At 36.9% G+C, this 17,225-nt stretch overlaps 1 protein-coding gene and 1 long non-coding RNA gene across 2 annotated transcripts; one reads left to right on the forward strand and one right to left on the reverse strand.

Annotated features, from left to right (window-relative positions):
• The first annotated feature begins 1,135 nt into the window (after positions 1–1,135).
• Positions 1,136–3,647, forward strand: LOC122275344. Its single transcript, XR_006228527.1, has 2 exons — positions 1,136–1,362; positions 2,701–3,647. It is a non-coding gene; the product is annotated as an uncharacterized LOC122275344 (long non-coding RNA).
• Positions 3,648–4,227: 580 nt separating this feature from the next.
• On the reverse strand, positions 4,228–8,307 carry LOC122276646 (leucine-rich repeat receptor-like tyrosine-protein kinase PXC3). The gene is made up of 2 exons (XM_043086521.1): positions 5,146–8,307; positions 4,228–5,007 (listed from the first exon to the last, which is right to left on the reverse strand). The coding sequence occupies exons 1-2, from the start codon at positions 7,484–7,486 to the stop codon at positions 4,688–4,690; spliced, it is 2,661 nt and encodes an 886-aa protein (XP_042942455.1). The 5' UTR covers positions 7,487–8,307; the 3' UTR covers positions 4,228–4,687.
• Between the last annotated feature and the right edge of the window lie 8,918 nt (positions 8,308–17,225).

The following is a 17,225-nucleotide window of genomic DNA, read 5'->3' on the forward strand; positions in this document are numbered from 1 at the left end:
GAATAAAATATTGTTATATAATTTTTTAATATTATTTTTGTTTTGAGATTTAAAAAGTTAAATTGTTTATTATATTTTGTGTGAAAATTTAAAAAAAGTTATAATAATTATATGAGATGAGATGATTGATTAACTTGGTAAGGAAAGTCTCATCTCATCTTGGTAACCAAACAAGTAAATGTAATAACTAATTAACTTGATTTATCTTTTCTTGTTTATCCGTTCTTTATTTCATGTTTAAATTGTGAAGGTTCTTATGGAATTTTGCTATTTGTAAACTTGGAATGTAACACAAAAATTGTCATGGGATGCATTGAATATACAGTTATGAATCTTTCAAGGCCGGGCACTTGTTAAGGAAAAATCATATATATATATATATATATAAATTTTCGAACATTGAATTTATTAGAAGGTCATTAGAATATATGAACGAGGACAATATGCATGCTGCATGCATGCCAATCTTTTTTAAAAATGGAACCAAGAGTACGTACGTACATTACGACATGGCGTTAAAAGCGGTTAACTTTTGCAAGTTAATTGAAAAATTGGAACAATAACAGTGTTAATCTTTTTTACTATAATTTTTTAATTAAGTTGTAACCATGCATGCATGCTCATTGCTGCAGCAGCAGCAGCTAGCATGTCTATATGAATGCATCGAGAGAGTTGGCATCAGTAGCTTGGTAATGTGTTATGAACAAGTATTTCGATTTTGACTTGTGCAATTTTGATATGGCGTCGGCTCTAATTTATTAGAATTGAAGTTGGAGTAGAGTCGGATTAGGAATATCAGTTTTAGACTTTTTTTTTAGTTTCATATTTAGCCCATTCTATAAAAAAAATATAAAATAAAATAAAAAATTCTAGCTTCTCAAATTTCAATTTTTTTGAAAATTTAAAACTAAAACTAAATATTTCACTGATAATTTACTTCTATTATGATATCTAACTTATTTTTATATTAGACTTATATTAAAATATCTAATTATATGTTATCATACTTTTGTAAATTAATATATGTGTTATTAATTAAGTATACTAGACTTATTTAAATACTAATAGTTAAAAAAAAAATATTATTTTTAACATTCATCAAATGTATCAAAAAATCAAACATAGATTTGGAGTAACCGTTGTTGAGACTTTGGAGTAACCGGTCTTTGCAAGGCGCCGCCGTTTCACTTGTACCACGCACCTTTGTGTGCGCGTGCTCTTTTTTCGCGGTCTGGTTTATTTGTTTGAAAAGAATTGGCCTTCAACTTCGAGAGAATCATCGAAGCGTGCCTTGTATGATCAGCCCCACCGATTCGAGCGAGCTCTCCAATTCCTTCCAGTTGACTTGTTCTCTGTCTTAGGGTATTTATTCTTGCTTAAGTTGTTGGAAAGATTAACTATAAGAAACTTCCTAGTTCCAATTTGTTTGGCCCCTAGGCTTGTCTCAAGTTTTGTTTGGCTGCTAAGAAAATATTAGGGAAACAAAACCCGGAAGAGCTGGAACTTATGAAGGCTCTGTTTTTGAATGTTGGGTTCTGAGAAATATACAAGCTCGTTGTAAACATGGGAGTCTCAGATATTTTGCCTTGGCTCAGTTTTCCCTTCCTTTTTTAATCAAATTTGTGTTCTTTTTAATTTATAAAAGCAGAGTTCCTAAGTAGCCAAACGGGAACACAAGTGGGTAGGTTGAAGGGAAAGGGAAAAAGAGGAATCTAGAGGGAAGAGAAATGAGAAAAAAAATTGGTGCAGTGGATGCAATTGAACTTTATTTATAGAAATTGATCAGAAGACATGATATTTAGGGTTAATTATCAAGTTTTAGGGAGGTTTACTTGTCAAAGGCATAGGAATTTGTTATGAACCCACTAGCTAGAACTCACCCACCCTTGAAAACCGGCTTGCAAGAGAAGGGTGCCTAGGGGCTTATAAACCACCAACCAATCCCATACTCAGTTGATGTGGAATCATAACAGAATTCAATAGCCGAGGAAGGTTTAGAGGAGTTACTCTAAACTCTCGTTGGGAATGATGGATGTGATTATTAATGTATGTATGAATTGGGGCATGTGGATGAACTTGAGTATTAGGGATTATAAAATGTGGGATTTTGAACAAATAATGCCGGATGTTGATGATCAGGATGGACCACCAGGGCAATGGTTTAATGTTGTCTGATATTCTAGATGCTCAGGTACAAACAAGTCGAGGAGACTGGTGCTCCTGTTGATTCACTTGATTGCAAGGAGTTCTTTTATGGTTGTAAAATTGGTATACTAGGAATATAATTTGCCACCTTTAGTTCAAGCTCATTATGATTTTCTAAAAGGGACTTAGCATGCATGGGGAATATTTTCATATTCCATATCATTGTTCTGTTCAGAGTACTTCTCAGGTCTCCCCAAATCATAAACTATCTCGAGCTTGAACAACTGGTCACGTTACTGAGTTCCTAGAAACGTGACCAGTAAGTCAGAGGGTATTGCCTCTGGCTGTTTCCCTTAACAAACACGAATTGGAAAAGAAAAAACTTATTGTAAAAAAGTACACACACATATAGTTGAAGACGTGGTAGATATTTGGACCAAAATGACTGTGGGTTCTTTTTCTCGTTGATTGTGCACTCATTTTTTTTGTTGAAATGCAAAGGCATATCAGCTTTAGGTGTCTCCTCTGACATTGGGTTCTTTTTCTCGGATGAAGTTTGAACATGGCAGTCAAGTACACTATACCTGCTGTTTTGGGATCATTTGCAATCGCATTTGCATGTGACCATTATAATGGTGACAGGAAGATATTTGGAGGCAAGTTTTTCCCCTCCCTTTCTTTCTCCTCCCTGTTGAATAATAGAATTTCCCTGAAAAAGGAACTGCCCTAGTACATGGGCTGTAGATAAGAGAAATCAGTAGAATGTGAGGAAATGGTTAACATTGCAATCTAAAAGACTGTAAAATAAAGAAAGGTAACAAAGTGCAATACTTTTAAGGACGAGATTGGATTGAAAAGGGAGCATGACAAGAGGAGATTCAGTTTTTTGACTGGCTCCACTGATACAAATGAGAAGCCCTTCATCTGATGCCAAAATTACCATATGAAGTACAACAGGACTACAAGAAGCTCCAGTCCTTCACGTTATGGGTTCTATCCCGAAGCTTTTCAGCTCTTGTGGTTTAATACTATGATACCATTGCTGATTTTTCTGATCCAGGTACTACCCCAAAAACTGTTGCAATCAAGGAATGGTGGGAAGAAACTGACAGGAAATTCCAGGCATGGCCTCGAGCTGCAGGTCTAGCCATGGTCATGAATCCTATCAGTCGCCAGAATTTCATTGTCAAGTCCTCACTGAGTCTTGAAGGTCTCATCTTACACTTAATTGGTTCCCTTCTGCTCGTATAGAACTGAATTAGAAGTTTTTCCTGTTTGATACCTGAATTGGAAGGAGTTTAGATCATAATTGGCTTTCACGACCTTTCATCAGTGTACTTTTTTTCTGTAATGGGTGGTGTTTAATGCCAGTTGTGAGCCTTACTATATCTGTATAGATGTGAGGAAACGGTATATTATGATATTATCGCGTGTATATATGTATGATTTTGTCTTTGATGTACAACTCTTAATCCAAGTAGTAGCTCATTCGTTCCTTAACATTTCATTTACCACTCTTTGATTATGGGATCATGTGCCATCGCACTTGACAGTTTGGATTCGCTTTAAAACACCCCGTTTGGCTTTAGAATTTACTCTACTTCTATCGTTCATTTTTTAATTTCTTGTTCGTTGGTAGTACAACAAGAAGTACGGTATGAAAGTCGGAGTTCTCTATAATGTAGGCCGTAGTAATAAATTACAAATATAGCAAAATTCTCAGCTTCTGGTTTAAAAAATAAAACATTCTATACTTCCTATGTATAACTTGGACTGTGCCTATATATTTCTCTCAATAAGATTTTGTTTGTTTGTTTGTTTTTTTTTTATCAAAAATAAAAAATAAATTACTAGTCTCATATTACTCTTTAATTTGATCCTATGGTTTTTATATAATAATTTATATGTTTCTTTTCATATTTAAACTTATTTTTCTTGACCGGTCTAAGGATAATATAAAGCCAGAAACTTGTTTTTGAAAACAAATCCATTCCACTTCCAAGTCCGACGAGCTCTTTCTGAAGGTCGTGTTTCCTACAGAACGACAGAGGGAACCCATCTTATGCTTTCACTCAAATAAAATGCAGAATCCAACAAGGGTAGAGTCGGGCATTATATAATAGAAGTATATGGGTGAAACTTCAATACTAGAAAATTGTATCGACTTTGGACATGCATCTGCCACATACAAATTTTTTAATCTTGAACTTTCATAACTTTAATTCCGGGCCTAATGTATGACAGAAACTCTAGTCCTTCCTCTTTTGAGGGCTCTCCTAGCATCAATCCACAACCTAATTTGTTTCCAACTCCAACAGATTGCATGCTGCCATTTCTCATAAACTCTCTGATACAGAACAAGTCGACAGATGATCCAACTAAGCAGCCTGAACCAGGGAGGACATGCCACCGCCCTGTTGAAGACAAATTCGGAAATGAACTGTAACATTTAATATCCCTATTCCTTTTAAGATATGAGGATTTCCCCGTTTCCGAGGCAGGTTCAATATATAAGATCGCAACATTAGACCACCCGTCACTTCTACTTTATTTCTCGAAGCATTTCCACCACCTTTTTCATTTTAGGCCGCTTGGCTGGTGTGCTGTCAGTGCAGAGCAGGGCGACCTTAAGCGCTGCAAGCATTTCCTTCCTCCACCGAAAAGAAACTGTACTAAGCCTTGCATCAAGTATCTGCTCTGGTGTTTCCCCTCGTGGTGGAGCGCTATGAACCCACTTCACCAAGTCTACTCCTTCACCGAAAGCCTCTTCAACTGGTAGCCTGGTCGTAAGGATTTCGAGCAAAACAACACCATAGCTATACACATTTCCTGGTGCTGTAACTTGCATTGTATATGCATATTCTACAATGCAAAAAAAAAAAAAAAAAAAAATGGGAAAGTGGGTAGGTTGTGTAGAACTGTCAGAGCTAACAGCATGTGTACAGAGAGCTATAAACGGTATATTGATTGAAAGTTGAATACAGAATGCTATAGAGATACCTGGTGGAATATAGCCAAATGAGCCTGCTACAGCACTGATACTTGCGGTGCCTCTGGATGGATCTAAGAGCTTTGATATCTCAATCTCCCCGACCAAAGGCTTGGAATTAGAGTCCAAAAGAACATTACCAGAAGAAATATCAAGGTGGATAATGGCCACATGATGGAGGAAAGCCAACCCTTCCGCCACTCCAACCGCAATGGAGAGTCGTGTAGGCCAGTCAGGTTCATATTCAGGTTGCTTGGTAGATTCATGAAGAAGTTGGGCTAATGTCCCGTTCGGCAAGTAATGATGGAGTAAAAGAGCAACATCTTCGTAAATAACGAACCCAATTGGTCGCACTAGATTATCGTGATACAGTTTGCTGAGCCTTTCAAGCTCTCTAATCATCTTGTTCTGGTGATGAACGATAGTCCTGTCCATGGATTTAAGTCTCTTCACTGACAGAATCAGCCCAGAAGGCATAACTGCCTTGTAAACTGTGCTGAAAGTCCCACTGATGAGTTTGTTTGAATCCTTTAAAGTCGCTTTTACAACAGCGTCAAGATCTATTGCTTGTCTGAGATTCTCAACGAACACATTGCCCGCTAGTATTGTTGGCCGGTTATTGGTTACATCATCTTCAATTCCTGCGGCTTTGGCTGCTTTTTCTTGTCTCTCTTTCATTATAAACAGCAGAACAACTACAGTGACTGATACAAAGACTACAAAGCCAGAACCAGCAACAGCTAGTATGATCTTGTAAGAGACCTTGTGATGGTAATTCTCAAGGTTAGAATCACGAGAGCTTCCACATGAAGGGGTCAATGGCTCTCCACAGAGGCCTTTGTTCCCAGAAAAGCTTGAATTTGGACTGTTTTGGAATGGTACAAAGTTGGGTATTGGGCCGGTGAACAGATTATTTGAGAAATTGACCTCTATTAAGCTCAACATGCCCTTAAGCGCAGGTGGGATATTACCAGAGAGCCGATTATTAGAGACATCCAAAGAAACCAGCTTGTCCAGTTTCCCTAGCTCGAGAGGCAGTGGCCCATGGAGATAATTGAAGCTCAAATTTAATGCTATCTGTAAGTTTTTTATATGACCAATCTCAGGAGGTAGTGTTCCAGTCAAGTAGTTGCTGCCCATTTGCAATTCAAGCAGTTTCACACAGTTTCCAATCTCACGAGGTATCTCCCCTTTAAATGAATTTTGACCCAAGAGCACGAATTGCAATCTTGACATGTTGCAGATTTCATTTGGTATGGTGCCATTGAATCTATTATTGCTTAGATCAAGCTTGTTAAGATTCTTGCACCTGAGGATTGATATCGGAATATTTCCAAACAAACTGTTTCCAGAGAGAATCAATTCCTGCAGATTCATTAGCTGTCCAAGCTCTGGAGGAATAGTTCCAGCAAACCCGTTAAAGGCCAAATTTAGGAGGGTGAGATTAGAGCATTGAGCAAACTCGGGGACAATCTCACCAGAGAGCTTGTTGTAATCTGCTTCAAAGTATGCAAGGCTGCTAATATTTCCAACTGACTTAGGAATGACTCCTACAATATCATTGTTGCCTATTCGAATACTGGAAAGGCCATTGCAGTTCCCAAATTCTTCAGGAAGATCTCCGCTCAACTTATTCTGGGTCAGAACCAGAACTTCCAGTTTTCCTAGGACAAAAATACTCTTAGGTATCGGGCCTTCTAGATGATTTGAATGCAGATTCAGCAATTGAAGCTCTGAAACTGAACCTAGATTATCCGGGATTCTGCCCCTTAAATCATTCTCATAGGCTGTGAAAATGCTCAGCTTGGTCAAGTTGCCCACCCAAATAGGTATAGAACCATTTAGTTTATTACTAGAAATTTGAAAAGCCTCTAACTTTTCTAGGCTCTGGAGCTCATCAGGTATTTCTCCTTCAAGCAAGTTATTGGAGAGATTCAATGTTCTAAGGTTTTTAAGACCACCCAATTCTCTAGGAATCAGACCACCAAACTTATTCGATGATAGGTCGAGAAATTCTAGCTCAGATAAGTTTCCAAACGCTGAAGGAAGTGATCCATGGAAATCATTATGAGAAAGGTCGAGCCACTTCAAAGCTTTGAGCTCTGAAATTAGAGTCGCATTACCTCGGAGTTTCCGACTAGAAAGATCAAGCCTTTCCACCGTGGAATTGTTCGAACCGCAGCCAATGCCGTGCCAAGAGCAGTAATCTGAGTAGTTGACTCCCCAACCAGGTACTCCAAGCTCCTTGTTAATGGATAACAGCGTAGTTTGATCACGGAGCTGAGCACCCACAAGCTGAGGTTTTGATAGAAACCCAACAAGAACAATAGAGAACAAGAGAAAAACCGCCATTAGTGGGCCGCCTTTTTTTGCCTGGTGACTCTTGGCTAAATATCTCAAATTTCTTTCTCCAAACTCCAAAACAATGATCAAAAGGCCAAATTATTGAGAATCCCGCTGCTCTTATGATTACTTTTTTCGTTCTCAGATTTCATTTTCCTTGTTGCTTTGATCACCCACTTCAATGAAGATTCTGAGCTCCTGGCGAGACCACAGAAAGCATCCACTAAGAAGAAAAGCCCGGAAATCCAAAACCCCGTCAAGTGTCGACTTTTTCAAGAAACCACATTTTAGATTTCTTGAAACCCAGAATTGCAGAGCACACCAATCCCTTAATTTCGGGGCGAAAATCAGTACAAATCAAGATTGAGGACCAAAACCCAGAAGACTCGTCATATCAAAGGAAAAGCTTCAAAGAACCACAAAACAAGAAGAAACAAACAAATGGACCAGCATAATAGAACATGGGTGTATCACTGAATGCCAATCCTGTTATCGTAAAAAAACATGATCGTAGAGCCAGAGAAGAAGATGACTGGAGAGGCAAGGCAGCTGTGATTATGGGAATGAAAGTAATGAGAGATGAGAGAGGAAAAGAGTACAGCGAATAATGCTTTGGCACAGGCTACACGGACCCAGGTGTTCTTGTTTTTCTTACACAGACAAGAAGAGAGAGGAGAACTGAAAAGGAGAGAGATCTGTGAGGGTGAATAAAGTTGGAAATGAGATTCTTCTCACGTAGCCCTCGGGCTTTCACGAGAAACGGGCATCCATGAGCTCACTCATGAATGCTAAATAAAACTCCCACTGAGACTACAAAGTATCAAGTACATACGACGGTATTGTTACGACCTTAGCGCAACAGACCTAGTAATTTTTTATTTTATGTTAAGGCAAATAAGGTTTTTATAGATAAACTAGTTATAACATACAAGTTCGGTAGCATGCGAGAGGATGAGAGTTTCTTACAGTATTTTTAAAACTAACACACATTATAACATAAAAGAAAAAAATACCTAGTAATTGGACGGTGTACAACTTTCTCACCTTTATTACTTAATTTGGCCTTAGATATTAAACAGAAATGATATTTATAGTCGTAGAATACCCATCACGTAATCTTTTTTAAAAATAAAAAATAAATATATGATCTATATAAAAAAAATTAATTTTTAAATAGTTAATCTCATTATTTTTCAAAATGATTGTGTAGAATTTATATATTGTACGATTGTATATAGCATTACTCAATATTAAACGGTAAGTTAATTAAGATAACTTAGCACATTTTTTTTCTTTTTTGGGTAAAAGGGAATTACTAAAATTAAAAATATAATAGGAGAGAGCGGAACCAAAAAATATTTCAAAATAAAACGTTACAATTAATTTATTATATTGTTATCTCACTATATAAATGTAGCACATTTCATAACTTTGGATGATTATTTTTTTATAAGAAAAGTTTAAAGGTTGATGGGCGATGTCACCCATCATAGTAGAAAAATAGTAGAATGACGATGTAAAATATAATATGAAGTAAAATTATTAAAAAGATAATATTAGATATAGCCATAAGATTGCAAGTTTACTCATTTTGAAACAAAATGAAATTTATTAATAAAAAAATATTTTTGTGTAAGTCACAAATTTATCTACTTTTTAAAAAATAAAAATAAAAAAGGAAGAAAATAAAGGAAAAATATAGTTACAAGTACAATTATGCACTAATCTGTACATCAATATGATGTGATTGGTCAAAAAATAAATTTTATTGAAAACAGTGTTAATTTAAACTTTAAGTATGAATAAATTAGTATTGGTACACAGATTAATGCGTAACTGTATTTATATGTAGCAAAACTCGAAAAGAAAAGCACGAAACTTATTCATCCTAAAGCTATAAATATTATTTCTCTAATAAGAATTAGCATCTCTCTGAAAATTGATGTCAGTTTTTAACCAATCAAACTACTGCCTATTCTGATTAAATATTACTGTGGGAGGCTTATTATCTAATATTGTAATACGCTTCCCAATGGGCATATATCGGGCTGTAATCAAACATTGGGAGCGACTCTCCCTTGAACAGAGCCAGAGGAGAAAAGGGTCCAAGATCAAGAATGGGAAGGAAAGCTGTCCTCAGTCTATGTTTATTACTCAGACTTCTGATAATTACTTTTATATATTTTTTTAATATATTTTAATGATGTAATTGATCATGTATTCTTTTATATATTTTACTTATGTTATTAGTTGTGTATTAAAAAATTAATACAACTAATCACAACAATAAAATATATAAAAAATAGACAAAAATAACTGACGATATCATTACTCATTTCCTTTGGGACTTAGCCTAAGGGCCTCATGATCTTTTGTGATTAGGCGGTGATCTTTATCTGATCAAAGAGTACTCCTGTCACTCTAGAAACCCCAGTCTTTATATTCATTTCCTGGTTTTCAAGGTTCACTTTGGAAAGCAAAATCTGTCCTCTAATTGTTCCTTTTGCCTGCTGCTTTTCCATATTATTCAATTCAATTCAATTCTTTATCTTATCTTAATGGCACTATATACCCTAAACATTGCTAAATGGATTGTCTCGGCTACTTTAAGGAGATCACGAAGGAAGTTGCAATACAGTTCGATGCTCAAAGTGTGATGATTGATCTCAAACTTTGCTTTAAATACCCAAAAGCGTTTTCACATTGCTTTTGTGAGCCGATATTAGAGTATTAGGTTCTCAAACAGTACTGATGATCACATTGATCAGTCTACTAACAGAAATGGTTTGTTCTAAAAATTTATGAAAAATTCCATTTTTGTATAAATGTGAACAAATTACTCATGAGTCATGATTTCTGTGGTATTTATCCAATTAATTAATAATAATAAAAAGATTTAAATTAAGGAAAAAAAAAAAAAAAAAAGGTAAGAACTCCCGCTCTGTTTCAACCATTGACGGCACAGGAAGATGTTAAAGATGCAATGATTTCCCATCATTTTGTCCAATCAGCTTCCCCTTGTGCTATACGACGTTAAAAGTAAGATTGAAATTGTTCTCATACCAACTTACCCGACAACAAAGCCAACTGCTTCAATGCCACTGAACCTTTTTTCATTTAAGGTGCAACCATGCATGATTCAAGTGTCTTGTCTTATATCCGAAAGCTAGCTGGCCTAAAAGATAATTTTACAAGCTACGCCATTTTCCTTTACCACATATATAGGGAACCATCTTTAAACCTCTTTTATTTTACTTTTCCTGTCTTTCGGGTGGTGGTGGAATACTGTCAATAACATAGAAAAGAATTCACGTTTAGTAGTACCAGAAAACCAAAACATCTTTTCAGAAGAAGCTCATTTTTCTAAGCTATGTATTCTTAACTTTGTGAAGTATTTTAGGACTGATATCAATGTCTCTTTTGCACCGTTCAACCCCCATGCTCCTCCCAACCAAAACAAACTCGAAGGGAAGGCAACATGATGAATTATTTCATATGGGATGTGGGACCCTAGTAATGGGCAAGGAGTGTGGCATCTCACAGACAAGTAGGGACAGGAGATGTCTGTGTGACAGACAGATTGACATGCATGCAGTAGCTAGGCTGACCTCCACCATATATATGTTATGAGACAGACCAAATTTTAAGAAAGTCACAAACACATAACGCCAGTTCTCCTGAAAAAAAGAAACGCATAACTTTCGAGTACATTTACATCAACAAAAGACAACATCATGATATATATATATATATATATATGCCCAGCTAGCTCGATCCTTTAATTTTGCTCGATCATTGGCACACCGATATTTCTTTCTTTTTTGTACCAAATTTAAAACTATAAATTAATTATTAGTTAATATGAAATTAATCGTTACTTTTAGGTAATTATCACAACTTTAATCAAATTAACAACCGACATGCAGAACGTAGATCAAGGCGGGAATTGTGCAAGAATCAATGAGTTTGTGAAATAATACCATTTTACGTACGTGCAATGCCATCATGGCATCATTTTACAAAAAATATAAAGGTCGGGTTCTAATCATTTCCATGTTCTTTTATTTTTTGCATGAACTCACTTTGTTTATACATATATATACTTTTAAAATAATGGTGAGCACGCCTGAAAAACCTAGGCGTACAGCATTAATTATTTGCCTCGACCTAAAATCAAAGGGCAAATGTTAATTTACTCGAGTTTTAATGTCGAGTCAATGCAATCTAACAAAGGATATATCATTCCTAGTTGAAATAATTCCAATTTACTAAGATGTTATAGATTCAGACATCCCATATTCAATTATATAGTAGTAATTATTATTATTATTCGAAATGCATTCAGTACCTTATAATTAGAGATATTACTAATATTGGATCCAAAGTTTGTTAAAAAATAAAAAGTTAAAAGTCTAAATAGAAAGGAATATTGGCCGTAATGATGATGGAGGTTTAATTTATTTCTTTAAGGTGCAAGGTTCAACACCTCATTGGTGCAAACAATTCTTTGGAGCCACAACTTCTGGTGAAAAGTTAGCGATTTAACCAGTTCTGTATAGGGAAACTTCTGAGAGTGCGGTGCAGGGGACTGAAGTTTATTCTGCAGGGGTGGGTCCAAAGGGCCCTTGCCTTGGAGAGGTTCCCCGACATAAAAAAAAAATTATTTGTTTAAATAATGCTGATTAAGTGTTTTAATTAGCTAGGTAGGAGGCATTCTCATTAAATTATTAACCATTATAAATAATTAAGTACGACATATATACACTATATACGTACGGATGATCATCTGCAAGTAAGATGATACCTAGCTAGGTACCTAGGGTTTGTACGTAGAAGTACTAAAAAGGCCACACAAAAATCATAATTAGTAGCTAAGCACCTGGCCTCCCTACCTGTCATTGACTAGCAAAAAATATACACTACAGAACGGTATAATTAATTAAGGATTAGAAAAAATAAAAATAAAAATGTGAGTGTGAGTGTGAGCTAGTTGAGCTGGTAGCTATAGCTAGGGCTGATATTCATCCCGCGGGAGTTTTTGGACTGCTTAATTTAAGCCTCAAAAGACAATTATCTTTCCTTTCTAATAATATGATCAACAAGTTGATATAATAAAGTTTACGTCCCAACATCGAGATTAGACTGAGAGATGAAGCTAGTGGAGCTATGAAGACGACTGAGATCGGACCGAAGACTAACAGACAAATTTAAATAAGGCCAGAGATGGAAGAAGCAGCTGCTTGCATGCAAAGAAGTTGGTGAAGATCATGATGATCAAGTATACGTAGCAGGGAAAAAAACATATTATAGTAGGGTGGACAGGTATTTAATACATTTTTACCCATAATCCAACCTTCTAGTCACATGAGTACGTATAGCTGATTAATTTTTCTCTTGATAACAGGACGGGCAGAACCCCGGCCCTTGGTTGTACTAAGAAACAACAACTAAAATAGATCCATTCTGATCACCTTTTGTTTTCCTCAGCACCTTTTCCCACTTTCAAAAGGACATGACTCCACTCCGCCAATGGCATGTGCGGGGGTGATGGGTGTGGGGTCTATGACCAGAAAAGAAGGTACTCAAAAAGCAATTTGGGATTTTCCTGTGAAATCTCTATTATTGATTGAGATTAGGGTCTCCCTTTACTAGACATGCATCATGAGCCTTGTATCATGACATGTCCCACCTATATATCTCTGTGGGGGGCATCAAGATTCAAGCTGGGGCCTCGCACTCTCTAGGCGCCATTCATTCTGTCACTCCTGAACACAACATTTGTATTGGAATTTCATCATGATACGTGTGGAAATCACATAGCATTTTGATCAATATTTAGAATAGTCATCTCAAGAAGCTCTGCATTTCATGGTATGAATTGTTTGTGGTGGCCTCGTTCTTTAAAATAATTTTGTTATTTTATAGGTTATATATACCGTGTAAGCACTAACGTATAATGTTGCTCTTATGTTCGAAATATTTGCCAAAAATAGAAGTGGTGGCTGTTAATTTGTAAATGCCAGCGAGCATATATAGAACTATACGTTCAAGCTTTCTGTGTAGTGGCCAGCGGAAGGCAGTCCTTCCGTTTCGCTGTGTCCTCTATCATATATAGATCAAATCCAAAAACAAAAACTTCCAAGGTTTGGGCTGAACCATATTACTAGAATGAGTTGAAAAGCAAACAGACAGATGTAAAAGAAAATGAAATAATATGGTATCAGAGGATGATGAGGATCTGGCAATAATCGTTTTATGCTCGTGCTTTTGATCATCACACCTTGCTATTCTATAAATAGGATGTACTCCACTTTTTATCAATGGTGATCAGCTCAAAACATCGTGGGGATGATGAATAGTGAGTGCAAACTTTCCCTTGAAGTTTTTGCTAGGAGCCATAAAATTGGTACGACACATAAACCTTAAAAACTTAGTCAAGAAAGTTGGTAGCTTCTACATATATATATACACTAAACGAATGGATAAGTTTCTGATCATGAAATGTGATCGAGCATCATTATGAACGGTCGAGAACAATATGCTGCATGCATGCAGGCCAATCTAAAAATGGAAGCGAGAGTACATACTGTAAACGTAGTGTCAATACATTTATCTATTTGTTATCTGACCCTCTGTGTTGTGACTTGTGAATGGTGGACATGTGGCTGATATTGGGACCTTGAAGCTTTTAATTGCTGGGCTGGTCAATCACGTGATTCACACGTGAGTTATAAGCGGCAACAGAAAGCTTTCCAGTTGAGCTGCAGGATCTTGACACGTGGTGGCATCTGGCTTCACATATATATGTATTGCTACCGATGTCTTGTAACCCTAATCTCATTTTGTGCAGTCGGTTGTGAGGGAGGCCATTCGAGCAAGAGGGAAAAACAGAGAGGGAATTCTAGGGTTTGCTGAGAGTGCTCATTAGAGGGGGAAAATCTTTGTGATTTTCTGGGAAAGAGATGAGGGCTTTGTAAATGAGAGGATCTCTGAGGCTTCTCTGTGATGGATTTTGATTATCAATAAAGATCTGAGGTCATTCCTGCCGTGGATGTAGACCATTAGGGTCGAATCACGTATATCCTGTGTTGATTCTTTTATATTCTTTCATTCTGTTATTTCTTGCATTATTACTCTTGCTATTGATTCTGTTCTTGCAATTTTCTTTATTCGGCTTTACTGTTGTTTAGTCGTATTGTTATTCTGGATCAGTGGGTAGATTGGATCTGTTTGGTTCTGAAAGGATTTACTTCAATATCATTTCTATGCTACTGAGTTCCGTGTATATGCTACTAGAATCTGTTGAATATATTTTTACATTGAGTATTGCATTTTTCTGGAACTTGTTTATATTCGAGTCTTGTACAGTTAGAGAGACTAGTGTATAAATCATTACAAGTGGTATCTAGAGCCTAGGTCGATGGGGACCATGAGATTTGATATTGAAAAATTTACTGGGAAAAATGATTTTGGGCTGTGGAGGATTAAGATGAGGGCATTGCTAGTCCAACATGGACTGCAAGGTGCCCTCTTAGGTGAGAAAAGGAAAGGATCTTCCTCGAAAGAGGAAGACAAGGAGTCTGTCCATAAGGACATTCTCCAAAAGGCACATAGTGCCTTAATCCTTTCCCTTGGGGATAAGGTCCTGAGAGAAGTGGCCAGTGAGGACACTGCTGCTGGTATATGGTTGAAATTAGAGAACCTGTATATGACTAAATCCTTAGCCAATAGGCTGCACAAGAAAACCAAACTTTATACTTTCAAGATGACCCCTGGAACTTCAATAGGGCAGCATCTTGATGAGTTTAATAAAATCATCCTAGACCTAGTAAATATAGATATTAAGGTGGAGGATGAGGATCAAGCTATTCTTTTGCTGAGTTCTTTGGACTCATCTTATCAAAGCATAAAGGAAACCATGATGTTTGGAAGAGACTCACTTACACTAGATGAAGTACAATCTGTACTTCATACTAGGGAACTACAAAACATGGGGGAATCAAAACAAAATCATGGGGAAGGTTTGATTGTCAGGGGTAGAACAGAAAAAAGAGAAAAGAGGGGCAAGAGTGAGGTCAAGAAGTTTAGGTCTAAGTCAAAAGGAAAACACTTTAAGTGTTTTCACTGTCATAAAGAAGGACAAGAAGAACTGTCCTGAAAGGAAAAATAATACAGAAAATAAGAATAAAGAGGCAGGAGATGCCTCTGTGGTATTAGAAGGATATGAAAGTGCTGAGGTACTCACTGTAAGTGAGGTTGACTCAAAAACAGAGTGGATAATGGACTCTGGCTGTTCCTTTCATATGTGTCCAATAAAAGAATGGTTTGAGACATTCTCTGAGTTAGATGGGGGGCAAGTAATCCTAGGAAACAATAAGTCCTACAAAATCATGGGTATAGGGTCAGTTAGACTAAAAATGCATGATGGTATTAAAAGGGTTTTAAGGGAGGTTAGATTTATACCTGAGTTGAAGAGAAATTTAATTTCTCTTGGCATGCTTGATTTATCAGGCCATACTTTCAAATCTGAGGCAGGGGTTCTTAGGGTTACAAGAGGGTCCTTGGTTATTATGAAAGGAGTGATTAAGAATAGTTTATACATACTACTTGGTAAGACTATAGTTGGGGAAGCATCTTCTGTACAGAACACTGTACAGAACCAATCTGTGCTGTGGCATAGGAGGCTTGGGCATGTGAGTCAGAGGTGACTTTTAGAGTTGCAAAAACAAGGTTTGTTAAATGACCAGAATCTAGGCAACCTACCCTTCTGTGAGGACTGCATTTATGGGAAGGCCAAAAGAGTTAGTTTTAAGTCAGCAACCCATAACACTAAACAAACCTTAGACTATGTCCACTCTGATTTATGGGGACCTGCAAGAGTAAATTCACACAATGGAGGAAGTTATTTCCTCTCATTTGTGGATGATTACTCAAGAAAGGTTTGGGTCTATATCCTTAAAAATAAAAGTGACACCTTTGAGAGATTCAAAGAGTGGAAATCCCTGGTAGAGAACCAAGTAGGTAGAAAACTCAAAGTTTTAAGAACTGATAATGGTCTAGAGTTCTTGTCAAATGAGTTTAACATGTATTGTAAAAGGGAAGAAATTCTTAGACATAAGACAGTGAGAGAAACCCCCCAACAGAATGGGCTTGCTGAGAGGATGAATAGGACCATCTTAGAAAGAGTGAGGTGTATGTTGTCAAATTCAGGGCTGCCCAAAACCTTCTAGGCAGAAGCAACAAACACAGCAGTTCATCTTATAAATAGGTGTCCTTCCTCTGCAATAGGGTTTAAAACACCTCAGGAACTATGGTCTGGAAAACCTCCCACTTATGATCACCTTAGAGTTTTTGGGTGTGTAGCTTATGCACATTCAAAAACTGACAAACTAGAACCTAGGGCACTTAAGTGTATTTTCATAGGGTATCCTGAAGGGGTTAAGGGATACAAACTATGGGTAGAAGGACCTGGTAGGTTTAGGTGCATTGTGAGCAGAGATGTGACCTTTAATGAGTCACACATGGCTCAGGTACAAGAATCACAGTCAATTAATAATAATGACAAGCCTTTAGAGGGATCTCAGATTGAGGTGGAGCAGGTTAATACCCAACCTGAACCTGTAACTGGAGATGACAATGACTCTGAGGGTCAAACCTCAGAGGATACAAGTCAAAGTGGAGCCAGATCTTGGAATCTGGCCAGAGATAGACAGATGAGGGTGATTAAACCACCCTCAAGGTATGGTCA

This window comes from Carya illinoinensis, chromosome 9 (genome assembly GCF_018687715.1).
Source record: "Carya illinoinensis cultivar Pawnee chromosome 9, C.illinoinensisPawnee_v1, whole genome shotgun sequence".
NCBI lineage: Eukaryota > Viridiplantae > Streptophyta > Magnoliopsida > Fagales > Juglandaceae > Carya > Carya illinoinensis.